General features: G+C 38.9%; 1 protein-coding gene across 1 annotated transcript; it reads right to left on the reverse strand.

Moving 5' to 3' along the window:
* Nucleotides 1-730: 730 nt before the first annotated feature.
* LOC139374340 (antimicrobial peptide NK-lysin-like) lies at nt 731-19,941 on the reverse strand. Its single transcript, XM_071115378.1, has 4 exons — nt 19,813-19,941; nt 12,527-12,624; nt 7,251-7,337; nt 731-1,303 (listed from the first exon to the last, which is right to left on the reverse strand). The coding sequence occupies exons 1-4, from the start codon at nt 19,850-19,852 to the stop codon at nt 1,142-1,144; spliced, it is 387 nt and encodes a 128-aa protein (XP_070971479.1). The 5' UTR covers nt 19,853-19,941; the 3' UTR covers nt 731-1,141.
* Nucleotides 19,942-20,702: the final 761 nt, after the last annotated feature.

Consider the following 20,702-nt stretch of genomic DNA (forward strand, 5'->3'; position numbering starts at 1 on the left):
CACAAAAGAAGGTCCACATATTTACCTGCACAAACCAGAAGAAGACCAATACTGATGATAAGAGAGGTGGTCCTCATATTCTCCTCAGTCACAAGATACTGAATGTTTTGGGCCAGTGTTGTCGCAAAATACATTTTAGACATGGACCACTTACACCCTTGAAATCATTAGCACAACCCTTTCTCGTTAGCAGTTATCACGACTAACATTATGTACTACAGCGTGACTTGTGTTTACATTTATAGTGGTACTCTGAAAGCAGTGAAAATACCTTTGTCAGTTGAGGGGGGAATTCGATCTGTATTGCGGAAGATCTGCGTTAAAATGCAGGGTGGGGCCGGCAGCGTAGCCTAGTGGTTAGAGCGTTGGACTAGTAACCTAAAGGTTGCAAGATCAAATTTCCAAGCTGACAAGGTATACATCTAAAATTCTCCCCTGAACAAGGCAGTTAACCCACTGTTCCTAGGCCATCATTGAAAATAAGAATTTGTTCTTAACTGACTTGCCTAGTTATATAAAGGTAAAAATGAATGTCATTTCGCCTTTAAATTTAATTTGAGCCATAACTTGGATCTTCCACGATACAATCAAATTGAGCCCTAATTCACAGGATGATTTTTCCAATGTAAAATATCCAAAAGGGAGAGACCAAGCCCCTCATTCTAGAATGCATTCCAGGGAGATAGTATACATTAATAGCAAGGGTTTTATAGTGAAATGAAGGAGACTGTTTTGAATAACCTTCAGTATTTAATTAAATAAAAATTGCAGTTGTAATCAATCAATCAATCAAATATATTTATGAAGCCTGTTTTACACCACCCGATGTCACAAAGTGCTATACAGAAACCCAGCCAAAAACCCCAAACAGCAAGCAATGCAGATATAGAAGCATGGTGACTAGGACAAACTCTCTAGAAAGGCAGGAACCTGGGAAGAAACCTAGAGAGGAACCAGGCTCTGATGGGTGGCCAGTCCTCTTCTGTCTGGATGGAATGTCAGTCTTTAGCAATGTTAAGTGACTTTATAGACTGCCATTCCATCCAGACAGTCGTGTATGAAAATAATGTAAAGCTAAGCTATGACAGCGTGTTCATCTGAAAGAAACGTGTGCCCAGGGCAATCATGGGTAAATTGTATTTTATTTGCATAGCTTCAATTTCTTACAGGCATCCTTTGCGTCCTCATCATTGACAAGTTCGTCAATCAGTTTTTCTTTGTATTTATTGACAAGCTTCTTGCAGATGGCTTTGAGCATCCCCATGCTGCCACAAATAGAGTCCAGTTTAGCAGATATGTTATCCTGCAAGTAAAAATATAGAGAGATAGATCACTTACAGAATATGTTTTTTTTGTGTCATTGGTGACACAAATGAATTTGCTTACATAACATTGTGAGAATTGCAGAGATATAGCAGTATGAAGGGGTTTCTCAATCATTTAAATATGAACCTGACTAGGATTTATCATGGCTATAAAATACTGTATATTGATGAGACTGTTGTGGTTACACTGTTAGCTTCACATTTTCAGAATAATAACTCAACGGACACTATGACAGCTCAAACCAAGTTTATTCTTCCCAGAGGGTCAATACAATTGCATTAGACAAAGACATGTTTAAAATAGTTGTGGTATATGTACCCGACTTTGGGTGGAGTCTCCCTCCTTCTCGCTAAACATTTGCATCTTTATTGAATCTAAGATGGCGCTGCAGTTGGACGTGTGTATCTGTCTTTGTCTTATCCCGTGTCTTATCCCATGTAAATAGCCAGTCTTTTTCGTATATATCTTAATCTCACTTTCTATCTACAAATAAAATATACTTTCCTGCATCACGCCTCGCCCAGTGTGGTACGGATCTGCTATTTTTATACCTCATAGCTAGAACTTCCATCAGGAGCTAGCCAGCTAACTAGCTACTAGTCTTTGTTAGCCACGGCTAGCGGTCCTCACCTTTTTTCCCCGTTATCAGCCAGTCTTAGCTCGGACAATACCTGCCAGTCTGCACAGCGCAATATCAACCCAGAGCATATCGGACTGCTTCTCTACATCATATCATCGGATTCCTGCCGCTCTGGATCATTACACCGGATCATTACTCCGGATCATTGCAGCTTGCTAGCTGCTAATGAGTGGCTACTGTTAGCTAACACCTCTGTCCCGAAGCAAGTACCAGCTAGCCTTGAGCTAGCCTCAAGCTAGGCCGTCATTGAAAATAAGAATTTGTTCTTAACTTACTTGCCTAGTTAAATTAAGGTAATAAAATATATATATATATATATATATATATATATATATATACCAGCTAATGCTAGGGCTACAATACCTCCTTTGCTAATTTGCCTGAACCCTTTATTGTCAACATGGAGCCCAGTGAATCCATCACGACTGGACTGCCGACATGATCGCCCGATGTGGTCTCAACAAGCTATTATGTTACGATGTTGCCGAAAAACCATTTACTAGCGCCAGCCTACTAGTTTTTCTAAATGCTGTGTCCAGTGCTCGCCTAGCGTAGTAGTGACTACCGAACAGCACCTTGACTCACCTATTGCTGCTCTTTTGACCCTATGACCACTCGGGTACACAGCTGATGCACCCAGGACTGTTTCAATAACACGGTACCTACTTTTGTTTCACTGTCGGCCCCAACCTCGAACCCAGGTCCTGCATGTACCTAACTTACCCGCTCTGCCCATTCATCTCCATTTACCCATTGTTGCCTTAGCTCTCCTGATCAACACCTGTGATTTCTTTATGCCTCTCTCTAATGTCAATATTCCTTGTCTACTGCTGTCTTGGCTAGTTTTTACTGTTTTATTTCATTGTAGAGACCACAGTCCCGCTCAAAATGCCTTAGATAGCTATTTCGTCCCACCCCACACACATGTGGAGACCTCACATGCTTTAACTTGTCCCTCCAGAGACGAAACCTCTCTCATCGTCACTCAACACCTAGGTTTACCACCACTGTACTCACATCCTACCATACTCTTGTCTGTACATCATGCCTTGAATCTATTCTACCATGCCCAGAAATCTGCTCCTTTTATTCTCTGTTCTCAATGCACTAGACGACCAGTTCTTATAGCCTGTAGCCATACTGGGGAGGCAGGGTAGCCTAGTAGTTAGAGCGTTGGACTAGTAACCGGAAGGTTGCAAGTTCAAATCCCTGAGCTGACAAGGTACAAATCTGCCCCTGAATAGGCAGTTAACCCACTGTTCCTAGGCTGTAATTGAAAATAAGAATTTGTTCTTAACTGACTTGCCTAGTTAAATAAAGCTACGCTTATCCTACTGTTCCTCTGATGATGTAGAGGTTAATTCAGGCCCTGTAGCCCAAAATTCAACTCCCATTCCCCAGGTGCTATCATTTGTTGACTTCTGTAACCGTAAAAGCCTTGGTTTCATGCATGTTAACATCAGAAGCCTCCTCCCTAAATTTGTTTTATTCACTGCTTTAGCAGTGTCTGAATCCTGGCTTAGGAAGGCCACCAAAAATTCAGAAATGTCCATCCCCAACTACAAAAATGTTCGCCAAGATAGAACTTCCACAGGGGGTGGAGTTAGCCTGCAGAGTTCTGTCATGCTATCCCGGTCTATGCCCAAACAGTTTGAGCTTCTACTTTTAAAAATCCACCTTTCCAGAAACAACTCTCTCACCGTTCTTTCTCCGTTGCCGCTTGTTATAGACCACCTTCCGCCCCCAGCTGTGCCCTGGACGCCATATGGAATTGATTGCCACACATCTATCTTCAGAGCTCGTACTGTTAGGTGACCTAACTGAGACATGCTTAACACCCCGGCCGTCCTACAATATAAACTAGATGCCCTGAATCTCACACAAATTATCATGAAGCCTACCAGGTACAACCCTAAATCCGTAAACACGGGCACCCTCATAGATATCATCCTGACCAACATGCCCTCTAAATACACCTCTGCTGTCTTCAGCCAGGATCTCAGCGTTCACTGTCTCATTGCCTGCGTCCGTAATGGATCCGCGGTCAAACGACCACCCCTCATCATTGTCAAACGTACCTAAAACAATTTCAGCAAGCAGGCCTTTCTAATCGACCTAGCCCGGGTATCTTGGAAGGATATTGACCTCATTCCGTCAGTAGTGGATGCCTGGTTATTCTTTAAAAGTGCTTTCCTCACCATCTTAAACAAGCATGCCCCATTAAAAAAATAGAACAAAGAACAGATATAGAAGCCCTTGGTTCACTCCAGATCTGACTGGCCTTGACCAGCACAAAAACATCCTGTGGCGTACTGCAATAGCATCGAATAGCCCCCGTGATATGCAACTTTTCAGGGAAATAGGAACCAATAAAGACAGGCAGTTAGGACAGCAAAGGCTAGCTTTTTCAAGCAGAAATGTGCGTCCTATAGCACAAACTTCAACAAGTTCTGGGACACTGTAAAGTCCATGGAGAATAAGAGCACCTCCTCCCAGCTGCCCACTGCACTGGGGCTAGGAAACACTGTCACCACCGATAAATCCACGATAATTGAGAATTTCAATAAGCATTTTTCTACGGCTGGCCATGCTTTCCACCTGGCTACCCCTACCCCAGTCAACAGCCCTGCACCCCCCCCACAGCAACTTGCCCAAGCCTCCCCCATTTGTCCTTCACCCAAATCCAGATAGCTGGTGTCATGAAAGCTGACAAAATCTGGACCCCTATAAATCAGCCGGCCTAGACAATCTGGATCCTCTCTTTCTAAAATGATCCACTGTAATTGTTGCAACCCTATTACTAGCCTGTTCAACCTCTCTTTCGTTTTGTCTGAGATCCCTAAATACTGAAAAGCTGCCGCAGTCATCCCCCTCTTCAAAGGCGGTAACACTCTAGACCCAAACTGTTACAGACCTATATCTATCCTACCCTGCCTTTCTAAAGTCTTCGAAAGCCAAGTTAACAAACAGATTCCAGACCATTTCGAATCCCACCGTACCTTCTCCGCTATGCCATCTGGTTTCCGAGCTGGTCATGGGTGCACCTCAGCTACTCTCAAGGTCCTAAACGATATCATAACCGCCATCGATAAAACACAATACTGTGCAGCCGTATTCATCGGACTGGCCAAGGCTTTCTACTCTGTCAATCACCGCATTCTTATCGGCAGACTCAACAGCCTTGGTTTCTCAAATGACTGCTTGCCTGGTTCACAAACTACTTCTCAGAGTTCAGTGTGTCAAATCGGAGAGCCTGTTGTCCGGACCTCTGGCAGTCTATGGGGGTGCCACAGGGTTCAATTTTCGGGCCGACTCTTTTCTCTGTATACATCAATGATGTCGCTGCTGGTGATTCTCTGATCTACCTCAACACCATTCTGTATACTTCTGGCCATTCTTTTGACACTGTGTTAACAAACCTCCAGACGAGCTTCAGTGCTATACAACACTCCTTCCATGGCCTCCAACCGCTCTTAAATGCAATTAAAACTAAATGCATGCTCTTCAACCGACCGCTGCCCTCACCAGCCCGCCCTTCTAGCGTCACTACTCTGGACGGTTCTGACTTAGAATATGTGGACACCTACAAATACCTAGGTGTCTGGTTCGACTGTAAGCTCTCCTTCCAGACTCACATTAAGCATCTCCAATCCAAAATGAAATCTAGAATTGGCTTTCTATTTCGCAACAAAGCATCCTTCTCTCATGCTGCCCAACATACCATCGTAAAATGAACTATCCTACCGATCCTTGACTTTAGCGATGTCCTTTACAAAATAGCCTCCGTGTCAGGCACTGGCCTTAGTATTCTGTGTTTTCTTTATTATGTTGGTTAGGCCAGGGTGTGACATGGGCGATTTATGTATCTTGTTTTGTCTATGGGGTTGTGTTCAGTTGAGTGTTCTAGGTAAGTCTATGGTTGCCTGGAGTGGTTCTCAATCAGAGGCAGGTGTTTATCGTTGTCTCTGATTGGGAACCATATTTAGGCAGCCATATTCTTTAGGTATTTTGTGGGTGATTGTTCCTGTCTCTGTGTTTTGCACCAGTTAGGACTGTTTCGGTTTTTCCACGGTTTCTTATTTTGTATAGTGTTCACGTTTTCATCTTTCATTTTAGATGTTTATAAATAACCACGCTGCATTTTGGTCCTCTTCTCCTTCACAGAAAGAAAATCGTTACACTCCGACACACTACTCAGCAAATTGGATGTAGTCTTTCACAGTGCATTCCGTTTTGTCACCAAAGCCCCATATACTACCCACCACTGCGACCTGTATGCTCTAGGTATAGCCACGCCTTATCTCAGCTCACTGGTCACCATAGCAGCACCCACCCGTAGCACACGTTCCGGCAGGTATATTTCACTGGTTACCCACAAAGCCATCTCCTCCTTTGGCCGCCTTTCCTTCCAGTTCTCTGCTGCCAATGACTGAAACTAATTGCAAAAATCACTGAAGCTGGAGACTTATATCTCTCTCACTAACTTTAAGCATCAGCTGTCAGAGCAGCTTACCGATCATTGTACCTTTTCATAGCCCATCTGTAAATAGCCCACCCAACTACCTCATCCCCATATATTTGTTTTGCGCCTTTACACCCCAGTATTTCTACTTGCACATCTATCACTCCAGTGTTTAATTGCTAAATTGTAATTATTTCGCCACTAAAGCCTATTTATTGCCTTACCTCCCTAATCTTATTACATTTGCCCACACTGTATATAGACTGTTCTATTTTGTTATTGACTGTAAGTTTGTTTATCCCATGTGTAACTCTGTGTTATTTGTGTCGCACTGCTTTGTTATATCTTGGCCAGGTAGCAGTTGTAAATGAGAACTTGTTCTCAACTGGCCTACCTGGTTAAATAAAGGTGAATATTGCTAGGCAGGAAACTAAGTGATACGGGCAATAAACTTTTTTTTCTCTTAACGTGACCAGACATACCTCAACCCCCTTCATCACTAATCCATGGCTATCTCCCCTCTCCCCTCACGTGATCGTTTTCCCTACACTCAGCACATTTCAAGCTTAATTGCACACACCATATACCTTCCTCCTACAGATAACCATTAACTTCTGGTGTAGACCCTTTAAATCTAAGCACTCAATAGTTCAATATGATACCTGAAATTGAACCCTATCCCAAGTTTAGAAGTTAGCACCCAGAATCCATCAACACTACAACTAAAAAGTGTATTTGCATTATATTTATTAAAGCGTGTAAAGCTAACGTGAGTTTGTTCTGTGACTGTAAAATGGAAGGTGAGCAATCTGTCATCATTACCTTGTTATTATCACCATCCAGCTGGACCTTGACCTTGTTGATGATGCGCTTACACGCAAAGCAGGTACCTGGAAGGACAGCTTTGATCTGAGGGAGAGGGAGACATTTTAGGTTACAAAAATGATCAGGTATTTACTTAAATATGACATGGCAAAATGGTATTGCCAAATAATGACATTAACCTAGATTCATGTTTCTTTCTTGCTTTGGGATTAATTAAAACAATCACCACTGGGCTTAGTCTGTTTCTGCTCTCTTCACATGTTTGGCATGACAATGGGTGACAAGGAGTTGGGATGGTAGCACAAACAGACTGGCACTGGTGCTACCATTTTTTCATGCATCCTCATGCAAACCCCAATTTCTTTAGGCTTCCCAGCTAGCACATACCGTTCTGAGAACCATGTGTCTTAGAGCTTGGTGAGAGCGTTGTTGACCTATGGTTATTTTGCAAACAAACTTCCCGCAACTTTCTGGGAAAGTTGCTTCCCACAGATGTCAAATCGATGTCTATTCCACATTGGTTCAGCGTAATTTCATTTGAAATGACATGGATACATCGTTGATTCAAAATGTGTGTGCCCAGTGGGTTGGCTTTGGAACATTCTCAGCACATTTAAGGAACTTCACATAAAACAATTTTATAAAATTACTTTAATATAAGCTTTCCTAAAAGTTCAAACATGGTTACATTTACATTTTGGTAATGTTCTCTGAACGTTCTCAACTGTTTTGACATCGGGAATGTTCTCAAATAGTTCAGTGAATGTTAAGAAACACCGTACTTCTGTGGGAATTTCATTACTTCAGCATAATGTTTCCTCATGGTTCTATTTAAAGTCATGTTCTCAAATTGTTCCCTGAATGTTCAGAAGCAACGTTGTTCTGTGGGAATTTCTGTACTTAAGCATTAAGTTGTTTTCATGGAAAGTTAAGAAAACCATAGACACAACTTGAACAAAGAATGCTATTTAAAAACATAGACATTCCGTTCTCAGCATGAACAAAACTCTATCCTGTTAACTTCTTGACGCACCCATCCCGTTAGCGGGATCATTTTCATCAACACCCGCTGAATTTCAGTGCGCCAAATTCAAATTAAATTTCTAAATGTTCATGAAATCAATAATATAGCAATATAGCAAAACACAGCTTAGCTTGTTGTTAATCCACCTGTCGTCTCAGATTTCAATACAGCTTTTCGGCGAAAGCATAACAAGCGTTTATGTAAGAGCATCTCTCTCAGTAGACAAAATATTACAAACACCTAGCAGCCAAGTAGATTGGTCACGAAAGTCAGAAAAGCAATAGATTAAATTGCTTACCTTACCTGATGATCTTCGGATGTTTTCACTCACGAGACTTCCAGTTACACAATAAATGTTCCTTTTGTTCCATAAAGATTATTTTTATATCCAAAATACCTCCATTTGTTTGGCGCGTTATGTTCAGAAATCCACAGGCTTGAGCGGTCATGACATCGCAGACGAAAATTCCACATAGTATCCGTAATGTCCACAGAAACATGTCAAACGTTTTTTTATAAACAATCCTCAGGTTGTTTTTAAAATATATAATCAATAATATATCAACCGGGACTGTCGCTTTTTCAAGAGAGGAGAGACAGAGACAATAGGAGAGGGAGAGACAATGGCTGCCCCACTCTGTTGCAAGAGCAAAACTCTGCGAACACCCAGCAAACCACTGACGTGATATCTTTCTCGCTCATTTTTCAAAATAAAAGCCTGAAACTATGTCTAAAGACTGTTGACACCTTGAGGAAGCCATAGGGAAATGAATCTGGTTGATATCCCTTTAAATGGAGCGAAGGCAGGCTATGGAACATGAAGCTTTCAAAATAGAAGCCACTTCCTGGTTTGATTTTCCTCAGGTTTTCGCCTGCAATATCAGTTCATATTGGAGTGCCAACAAAAGAAGCTTGTCAAAAGTAAGGCATGATTTATATGTTTATTTCTGCGTTTTATTTGAATTTGTTGCTCTGCATTTTACCTGGAAATTGGCGAAGTGGGACACAAGCGTCCCCCCTATCCCAGAGAGGTTAATCCAGCCGCATTGTCAGATATCAAAAAAGCTTTACGGCAAAAGCATAACATGCTTATAACATGATTATCTGCGGACAGCTCTAAAATGAATCACTTACCTTTGAAGATCTTCATATGGTTGCAGTCACAAGAGTCCCAGCTACACTATAATGTTTGTTTTGTTTGATAAAGTCCCTCTTTGTATCCCAAAAACTCAGTTTTGTTTTGTTCATTAATCCACACGCTCCAAGGCAGTCAACATGCAGACGAATTCATCCTAATAGTCCCGGTAAAGTTCGTCGAAACATGTCAAACAATGTTTACAATTAATCTTCAGGTTGTCAATTGTCTAAATAATCAATAATATTTAAACCGGACAATAGCGTATTCAATAGAAAGGAAAGACAACGAAGGGTGCGTAATCGGTCACGAGCGCAAACCAGCTCTGAATTCTTCCTCAGTCCACTGACAAAAAGGTCTCATTCTTCTTCATTTTTCAGAAGACAAGCCTGAAACAAGGTCTAAAGACTGTTGACATCTAGTGGAAGCCATAGGAACTGCAATCTGGATCCTAACCCATTAGATACTGTATAGGCATTCAATTGAAAATACCCACATAAAAAAAATCCCACATCCTGGATGGATTTTCCTCAGGTTTTCGCCTGCCATATCAGTTCTGCTATAATCATAGACATTAAACTTTAGAGTGTTTTCTATCCAAATCTACCAATTATATGCATGTCCTAGCTTCTGGGCCTGATTAACAGGCAGTTTACTTTGGGCACGCTTCTCATCCAGACGTCGAAATACTGCCCCAAGCCATAAGAAGTTTGAAGTATGTTCACTGGGGACAAATTCCCTGCCATCCAGGACCTCTATATCAGGAGGTGTCAGAGAAAGGCCCTACAAATTGTGAAAGACTGCAGCCACCCAAGTCATAAACTATTCTCTATGCTACCCCACGGCAAGCAGTACCGGAGTGCCAAGTCTTTGTCCAAAAGGCACCTAAACAGCTTCTACCCTCAGGCAATAAGACTGCTGAACAGTTAATCAAATGGCTATCCGCACAATTTAAATTTAACCCCTTTGTTATTTGATCTAAATTGACTTCCTTGCACACTCACTAGACTCAATCTACACACTCACACATACTACACTGACACTCCAACACACTCATACGCTCACACACACACACCACATACATATTGACGACACTCACACATAGACACACTCCCACATACACTGCTGCTATTCTGTTTATTATATATCTTGATTGCCTAGACACTTTTACCCCTACCCACATGTACATACTAAATTTCCTCAACTGCCTCGTACCCCTGCACATTGACTTGGTACTGGTGCTCCTTGTAAATAGCCTCATTATTGTTTTTATTGAGTTACAATTTCTTTTTTTATTTAGCAAATATGTGTGTTACTTTTTTAACTCTACACTGTTGAGAGTGGGGATGTAAGTAAGCATTTCACTGTAAAGTTGTGTTGGCCGTGCCCACTAATTGACCACACCTGATCTTAATGAGTGCTTGTTTCCTTTGGCATGCTAGTTTCATTCTGGTGGCTCAGTGGACTAATTCTGTGTTACAATACAAAATACATGTTTTTGCATAATTAATGAATAAGGAATTGCCATGTGTCCTATCTGTGCTTGGAGTTCAAAGAAATAAGCTAGCAGTGTTATTAAAAGTCTTATTGAAACATTTAGTGGAAGTTATTCAAAAACCTCAAAATAACCTATAATTTCCCTTCTCAAAGCATTAATATAATCTCCCAGAAAAGCATTAAAACTTCTTGATCCTACTTGAGACGCAGATCTCTCAACTAGGCACCTGGAAATGCAAATGCGCTACGCTAAATGCTAAATGTACTCGTTAAAACTCAAACGTTCATCAAAATACACATGCAGGGTATAGAATTAAAGCTACATTCGTTGTGAATCTAGCCAACAAGTCAGATTTTTAAAATGCTTTTCGGCGAAAGCATGAGAAGCTATTATCTGATAGCATGCAACACCCCAAAATGCCTGAATGCGACGTAAACAAAAGATTTAGCGTAGCCCGCGATACACAAACGCAGAAATAAAATATAAAACCTACCTTTGACGAGCTTCTTTCTTGGCACTCCTATATGCCCCATAAACATCACTATTGGGTCTTTTTTTGGATTAAATCGGTCCATATATACCCAAAATAGCCATCTATGGAAGCTGTGTAATTCAGAAAAAAACATTGTTTTAAAACGCAGCGTCATTTTTTAAAATTAAAAAAGTCGACGATAAACTTTCACAAAACACTTCGAAATACTTTTGTAATCCAACTTTAGGTATTAGTAAACGTTTATAATCTATCAAAATGATTACAGGGCGATGTGTATTCAATAACTCCTCGTCTTCAAATCAATTGCCGACAATGTGCACTTCAAAACATCCTGGCGGAGACCGGAAGAAATGGAATCCAGTTAGTTGGATTTACCAACAAAAAACTCCCCGGATAATGACGACAATGGCGACATCGTGTGGAATCTGTAGGAATTGCATGCAGGTCCATAATTAATTTTGTGCCCTTTTAACAACCCATGAAAGTGACGCATGGATATTATTTTTAGCTTTCAGTGAGCAGTTTTTCTTGCGCTTTTCGATGAAACACACAATCTGTTATAGTCACAGCCGTGATTTAACCAGTTTTAGAAACTTCAGAGTGTTTTCTATCCACACATACTAATCATATGCATATACTATATTCCTGGCATGAGTAGCAAGACGCTGAAAAGTTGCGCGATTTTTAACAGAATGTTCGAAAAAGGAGGGGGTAGGCTTAACAGGTTTTAAAGGAACCAAAATAAAACATTCTCAGAACCTCTCTGCAACCTAAAAATAAACGTTCCCAGAACAGACAAAATGTTCCTTTCTGTTCTCAGAATGTAAAACAAAAGAGTCCAGTTTTACTGGTCAGAAAAAATATATCTTCTTTCCCACAGTCAATGTTAAACCAAAAACATACGTTCCCACACCTTCCAAGGAACCAAATGTGCTAGCTGGGTATTGTGTTGGGCAGTGTTTCTCAACTAGAGTCCATGAGTATCCCCAACAGTACAAATGATTTGGTAGACCCGGACAAGCATACCAGATTCAACTTATTAACTAGTTATCAAACTGAATCAGGTGTTTTTGTCCGGGGCAGTACTCACTAATACAATACAATGAAAAGCCTCCAACACTACCTCGGCATGGTTGTCATCTCTGTCCATTAGGTAGTCCCCCCACATGTCCTCCTCTTTCAGATTCCCCCCACCTTGAGACTTGAAGGACTGAGCAAAGGCTACAAAAAAAGATTCTATTAGCATTGTCATTTTATGACAAAAACGGTAACATCTTTACAATAAGTAAATGGTCAATCCATTTGGATTCAATCACTTTTTGACAGCACCCCTTTCGATTTGAATGATTCCGTCCATATATGACCATTGTAGGAGTGCTAAGAAAGTGAATTTTTAGACCTGAATGCCAAGATATTAAAGAGATAAAAGTGTTCAATGTTTACATATTTTGCATAACCCACCATACTATGAGACATCCATGTCTTCATCACTGGGAAATATTCAATGGTTGAGATTAATATAATTTAAAAGCTTACAAATGGGGTTGTCAAATATTTTATAATTTCTGGGGGGGGGAGTTTAAAAGAAAAAGTTTATATTTTTTACCTTTAAAGAAAATCAATGATCTAAAAACTTGAACATTTCTATTTTTTCCTGTTGACAGATGTTGTAGTTTAGACCCTATTCTACATCATCATCTAAGTTGTGTTGTGCCCGCCATCGGTTGAGACACAACATGCTCTTGAAGACAGGGTGGATATCATGTTTTGGCTGATAAATGTACTAACATGTGAATCTAATGGTTGGAGGTCCACACATCAGAGAATGTTGACTTGAATGGGAATATCTGTTGTTAAAGATTATACTGTCAATCCTCCATAGGAAACCTATTGAAATCATAAAAGATACCGGAATAGACATGACCATTTAAGTTGACATTTGGCAGCGGGTGGGTCATCTTTGTGGGAGTAATTAGAAGTAAAAATTACTATTAATTTAAAATGTAAATGGTTTACCATCTAAGTTGCAGTGGTCTTGAAGGGATAGGTACCATCTATTCATTATTTTTTCTATGATTTGAAATGACACGCATGTTGTCTCAACCGATGGCAGAAACAACACAAAAAGCTCAGATTTGAAATAGGGTTTAAGCTTCAAAATAATCGGAGTTGAAGCGTTTTTAGATGCATTCTTTTTTTTAAATAAAATAAAACGTGAAGTAAGGGGGTGGATCAGCTTTAACATTGCAGATTGTTGCTTCCATCAATGTAATCGTCTGCATAATTTTCAATCTCCCATATATTTTTGGGGTAAATATATATATATATCTATATACAGTTGAAGTCTGAAGTTTACATACACTTAGGTTGGATTGATTAAAACTCGTTTTTCAACCACTCCATACATTTCTTGTTAACAAAGTATAGTTTAGGAAAGTCGGTTAGGACATCTACTTTGTGCATGACGCAATTAATTGTTCCACCAATTGTGTACAGACAGATTATTTCACTTATAATTCACTGTATCACAATTCCAGTGGGTCAGAAGTTTACATACACTAAGTTGAATGTGCCTTTTAAACAGCTTGGAAAATTCCAGAAAATTATATCATGGCTTCAGAAGCTTCTGATAGGCTAATTGACTTCATTTGAGTCAATTGGAGGTGTACCTGTGGATGTATTTCAAGGCCAACCTTCAAACTCAGTGCCTCTTTGCTTGACATCATGGGAAAATTAAAAGAAATTAGCCAAGACCTCAAAAAAGGAAATTGTAGACCTCCACAAGTCTGATTCATCCTTGGGAGCAATTACCAAATGCCTGAAGGTACCACATTCATCTGTACAACCAATAGTACGCAAGTATAAACACCATGGGACGACACAGCTGTCACACCGCTCAGGAAGGAAACGCCTTTTGTCTCCTAGAGATGAACGTACTTTGGTGCGAAAAGTGCAAATCAATCCCAGAACAACAGCAAAGGACCTTGTGAAGATGCTGGAGGAAACAGTTACAAAAGCATCTATATCCACAGTAAAACGAGTCCTATATCGACATAACCTGAAAGGCACCATAAAAAAGCCAGACTACGGTTTGCAACTGCACATGGGGACAAAGATCGTACTTTTTGGAGAAATGTCCCCTGGTCTGATGAAATAAAAATAGAACTGTTTGGCCATAATGACCATCGTTATGTTTGGAGGAAAAAGGGGGATGCTTGCAAGCTGATGAACACCATCCCAACCGTGAAGCACAGGGGTGGCAGCATCATGTTGTGGGGGTGCTTTGCTGCAGGAGGGCCTGTTGCACTTCTCAAAATAGATGGCATAATGAGGTAGGAAAATTATGTGGCTATACTGAAGCAACATTTCAAGACATCGGTCAGGAAGTTAAAGCTTGGTCACAAATGAGTCTTCCTAATGGACAATGACCCCAAGCATTCTTCCAAAGTTGTAGCAAAATGAAGTTAAGGACAACAAAGTCAAGGTATTGGAGTGGCCATCACAAAGCCCTGACCTCAATCCCATAAAATGTGTGGGCAGAACTGAAAAGTGTGTGCGAGCAAGGAGGCCTAACAAACTGACCTCGGTTACACCAGCTCTGTCAGGAGGAATGGGCCAAAATTCACCCAACTTATTGTGGGAAGATTGTGGAAGGATACCCAAAATGTTTGACCCAAGTTAAAATATTGATATTGTGAAAAACTGAGTTTAAATGTATTTGGCGGAAGTTTACATACACCTTAACCAAATACTTTTAAACTCAGTTTTTCACAATTCCTGACATTTAATCCTAGTAAAAATTCCCTGGATTTCTATTTGACATATATATTGTCAATTGTGCTGTGATGCTTCACAAAAGTACTGAACCTTTCTATTCTCATAGCTTCTACAGTTTGTAAATTAAAGATAAAAAAAAATGATTATGATAAAATAATTATTATATTTTTGGTCGATTGACTATGACTTTTAAAATCACCCAGTATTGCTATCTGCAGCATTAGTACTAGGTAAATGTTGCTATTCTTCAATTCTTCAGCCATTCCTGGACCTGTGACCAAAAACAAACTACATATGGACAGTAGCATTATAAATTGTATAATGCCTCTGCTTTCCTTGCAGCAATATCTACAGAGCTGGGAAGATTGTATCCCCCATGTATATAACATTATATTGGTTGCAAGAATTTTGTATAGACATTTTAATTGAACATTTTGAAGTTTTGAATCCGGCGTTGTTTTGCGTTTCAGTTCATAAACCATGTGCCATTGAACCAGTACATCGAAAAATCTCTTCCCAACTATTTTGCAACTTATATGGCACAGCTGTCACTTTTTTGGTCCTTCAATGAAATTGATATCTATTTAGATTTATCACAATTTTCTTTAACCATTTTTTGGTATTTAAGGACCAAGTTTCTTACTTTTTCCTCCTACATTGTTGTGATAATGCTGCAATTAGTTGGTTGTAATTTCAGGTAGAGAATACATTTCCGTATGTCTATGTTAGCTACATGTGTGACAACTCCACCAGTCCTATTTATGATCTAATTTACAAAGATTTTTTTTTATTATTAAAAACTACGTTTTTTTAATCAATTAGTATATTTCAGTTTAACCACAATGTTTGTTGTATTATTTGTTCTGTCTTTTCAGGTGGATGAAAATTAATTTGCAACCAAATTTCGAAGGCTTGTTTAAAAAATAACAAGATTTTCGAGATGATTTCGTTTTCAAATAAACAAAAGTGAGCAGTTGTAATCTGAATAAAGAACATTTTCTTTAATTTAACTAGGCAAGTCAGTTAAGAACAAATTCTTCTTTACAATGACGGCCAAGGAACAGTGGGTTAACTGCCTTGTTCAGGGGCAGAACAACAGATTTTTACCTTGTCAGCTCAGGGATTTGATCGAGCAACTTTTCAGTTACTGGCCCAAAGCTCTAAACACTAAGCTACCTGCCACCCCAACATGGGGTGAGACATTCTTACTAATTTACTAGAGAACCATTTTGGATTTAAGTATAACTTTTGTATGACTGATGCTTTTAGTGACAGGGCTAATGCTTTCATGCTAAATCATTTCTGCCCTCCGAATTCATATTCGTTAAATAAATCGGTCCTTATATTTATTTATATTTATTTATTTATTCTTCATATAATTTAGAAAGCAAGTCACTAGGTGTAGGCAAAACCATAAGCAAATAGTGTGATATGACTAAATAATTAATCAGGGTGATTTTTCCACCGGTATTTTCCTTTCCATGGTAGCAAGATCTTACTGATTTTTGCTAACTTTCTATAAAAGTGTATTGGATTGAGATCATTTCTTTATTTTGGGAGAAATATACTGAGTATGTCCACATCCCCGTCAGACCATTTTATTGGTAAACTACACGGTAATGTAAAAGTTTAATTTAATTTCTAATAATTTCTCATAATTTCTCATAATTTGGTTTTAATCCAGAGAGTTTAGAAAAAGTATCTAGATCCTCTGAGGCTGTGCAGGGATTCAAATTGTGGTTTTGAAAGAAAACATGAATCATCAGCGTACAATGACACCTTTTTTTTAAACCACGGATTTCTAATCCCTTTAATATTATTGTTGGATCTAATTTTAACACCTAATATTTCAATGGCAATAATAAATATGTATGCCGATAATGGATAACCTTGTTTTACTCCAGTAAAACAAGTTTAAAACTTTAAAACTTTCTGAGATGTAGTCATTATTTACTATTTCACACCTAGGGTGACTATATATAATGTTAACCCATTTTATAATAGATTCTCCAAAATTGAAATATTCCAGGCATTTATATATAAACTCCAGTCGTACTTTTCAGAAACACCTATGAAAACCAGGCCTGTTTTCCCCAATATTTCATAGTATTCTATTGTTTCCAGTACTTGTCTTATATTATCTCCAATGTATCGTCATTGTAAAAAACCTGTGTGATTAGGATGAATAATATCTGACAATACCTTTTTAATTCTATGCACCAAGCATTTAGCTAGAATTTTTGCATCACAACACTGAAGTGTAAGAGGCCTCCAATTGTTTAAATGGACTGGATCTTTATATATACCACGTGGATCCTGTTTCAGTAATAATGAAATCAGACCTTTTTGATTGTCTGATAATCTACCGTTTATATAGGAGTGGTTAAAACATGCTACTAATGGTCCTCTGAGTATATATTTTAAAAAAAATTGCTATACTTCCATCCAGCCCTGGAGTTTTCCCGGACTTAAAAGGCTTTAATTGCATCAAGAAGTTCCTCCTCTGTAATTTGGCCTTCACATTAGTCTATCTGTATAGATGTTAATTTGACATATTAACAGGTTAAAAATCCATCCAATTAGCTTCACTTAGTGGAGATGGAGGAGACAAACGAAAACCTATTCTTAAAGTACATTTCAAAACATTGTTCGGTGAATTGTGCGTGACTCCATCATTTGTAACAAGTTTCAATAAAAAAATGTTGTTTGCATTTCTATGTTAAAGATTGAAAAATAATTTGGTGCATTTTTCCGGTATTCCATCCATTTCGCTTTATTTTTATAATATATTACACTGGATCTTTCTTGAATAAGTTCCTCCATTTCTTTTTGTTTTTCCTCTAACATATTCTGTCTCTTTATGGTACAGTTTTATTGCTATTTAACTGTAATGTTAGTCCTTCAGTTTCCTTTGTTAATATGGACTCTTTTGACCAAAATTGCTTTTGTTTTATAGATGATTGCATGGCCTCTAAAGGCACATTTAAAAGTGTCCCATACAATAAGGGAATCTGCTGTACCTATGGTATATCGGAAAAAGTCCGTTATAAATGATTCTGTCCTAGTTTAAAACAAGTTATCATCCAGTAGGCTTTGATTCAATTTCTAATATCCTCGCCACATGGAAATTCTGTAAGAGTTTTATATATATGCCAATTATGTGATTATCCGACCGCATTCTGTCCCCTATCAACACTTTTTAAAGTTTTGGTGCCAGAGAGAATGACATAAGAAAGTAATCAAGACGACTAGCTTGATTAAGCCTCCGCCATGTATATCTCTCTAGGTCATATATCCATATCCACTAATTCCAATATATCCATGACATTCATGATTTCCTGAAGTGCCTGAGGGTGATAGTTTGTACTGTGATTTCCTTTACGGTCCATAGAGGTATTCAAAACCGTATTAAAAGCTCCCACCATAATAATAAGAGTCTAGTGTTGCTTGTAGAGTTGATACATTCTTATATATATTCAAAGAAGCTTGGATCATCATTATTTGGACCATATAGGTTAATAAGCCATATTTGTTTATTGTCCAATAACATATTTAAAATAATCCATCTACCTTGATGATGTGTTTGGACAATTAGCACAATTAGATCAAAATTACTATTAATTAATATCACCACCCCTTTTGAATTTCTTTGCCCATGGGAAAAATATATCCCCCCCCCCAGTCCTTTTTCCACAAAACTTCATCTAAAATTGTTGAATGAGTTTCCTGTAAACAATATATATTATATTCCTTCTCTTTAGCCAGGTAAACACTGAGTCTTTTCTTATTATCTTTCTTATGATCTGCCATATAAACATTACAATTATAACTGGCTATACTTATTTCACCAATTACCATAATGAAACACAAGTTTCTATTCTATTTATCATAATATAAGGTTTGTAAACGTACCATTAAAATATAACATGATGATTGAATGTCTAAAGCTGATGATATTTGATATTTGCATTGCTACTGAGTAAACCTCCAATTGGTCCCCACTATTCCACCCACTAAAAGCCCTCCTCATCCCGAGTTGGGTTGTCATCCCAATGCCCGGCAGACCGCCAAAAGGCGGTCCCATGGACCCGAGAGACTGGGACCCATCCTTCTCAAAGAGCACCCAGTGCCACCCACAAAACAGAAGCAGATCAACTGTCAAATGCATTTCCATCGCCCTTACCTCGATTTGTATTATATATTATATGTATTATATAATATATGTATTATATATAGCCATTAAAAAATATATACTTTAAAAATCCTGTTTATCTTATTTTGGGCAGAAATGGGGAGATTTGATTAACCATTGTCATGTTAACAGTTTTCAAAATGACAATTCTTTATAAAATAAAAATATTCAAGACATAATAAAATACTGTAGTTTGACAACACTTGTAAGCATTTAAATGATATCAAACTCGACTGTTTATCTTTTCCAGTGATGAAGACATGGATGTCTCATGGTATGGTGGGGTATGCAAAATTATTCAACTTTGAGCACCTTTTGTCTCCTGAATGGTAATCGGGTCCAAAATGTTACTTTCTGACCAGTTCTTCCATGGGTAAACATGTATTGAATTAAAATGGACTTATCCTAAAGCTGGATTTCAATATGACCCATATATTTACCTGCACAAACCAGCAGAAGACCGATATTGATGACCCTCATCTTCTTCTCAGTCAAAAGGTAGAAATGGATAATAAAGCAACTGTTGTAAGCCAATGTAGTTAGCTTGGTCCTGGTTGGAGAGCACAGAACGTCTGTTCTTTTCTACCCATTGCCTCTGGCTTGATTGGTTGCCGTTGTGGAGGGGAAGGCACGTGGTTGGCAAGGTTGAGGGATTGGATCTGAGCCCGGGTGGGGGGGCAATATTGTCGTTTAAGGTATTTTATAAATGGGCATTGAAACACTATCATTCTTCGAAGCGAAGATCAGAAAGCTGACTTCCTTTTTCACTAGCTGTACCACAAATACAGATAACTGCCCAAATAAAGGAAACACCAAAAGTGTCTTAATTGGGTGTTGGGCATCCACGAGCCAGAACAGCTTCAATTCAACCTTGGCATAGATTCTACAAGTTTCTGAAACATCACTGGAGGGATGCAACTCATTTCTTCCACAATAATTCCATAATTTGGTGTCATGTTGATGGTGGTGGAAAACGCTGTCTCAGGCACCACTCCAGAATCACCCAGAAGTGTTCAATTGGGTTGAGATCTGGTGACTGAGATGACCATGGCATATGGTTTACATTATTTTCATGCTCATCAAACCATTCAGTGATCACTTGTGCCCTGTGGATAGGGGCATTGACATCCTATGGGGGCGTAACCATGTTAGCTTAAAAAATGACCTGCCCAGCATTGTTATACATGACCCTAAGCATGAAGGGATGTTAGTTGCTTAATTAACTCAGGAACCATGTGTGGAAGCACCTGCTTTCAATATACTTGTATCTATCCCTTATCTACTCAAGTGTTTCCATTATTTTGGCAGTTATATGTAAATGCTACATCCT

This window comes from Oncorhynchus clarkii, chromosome 19, assembly GCF_045791955.1.
Source record: "Oncorhynchus clarkii lewisi isolate Uvic-CL-2024 chromosome 19, UVic_Ocla_1.0, whole genome shotgun sequence".
NCBI classification, from domain to species: domain Eukaryota; kingdom Metazoa; phylum Chordata; class Actinopteri; order Salmoniformes; family Salmonidae; genus Oncorhynchus; species Oncorhynchus clarkii.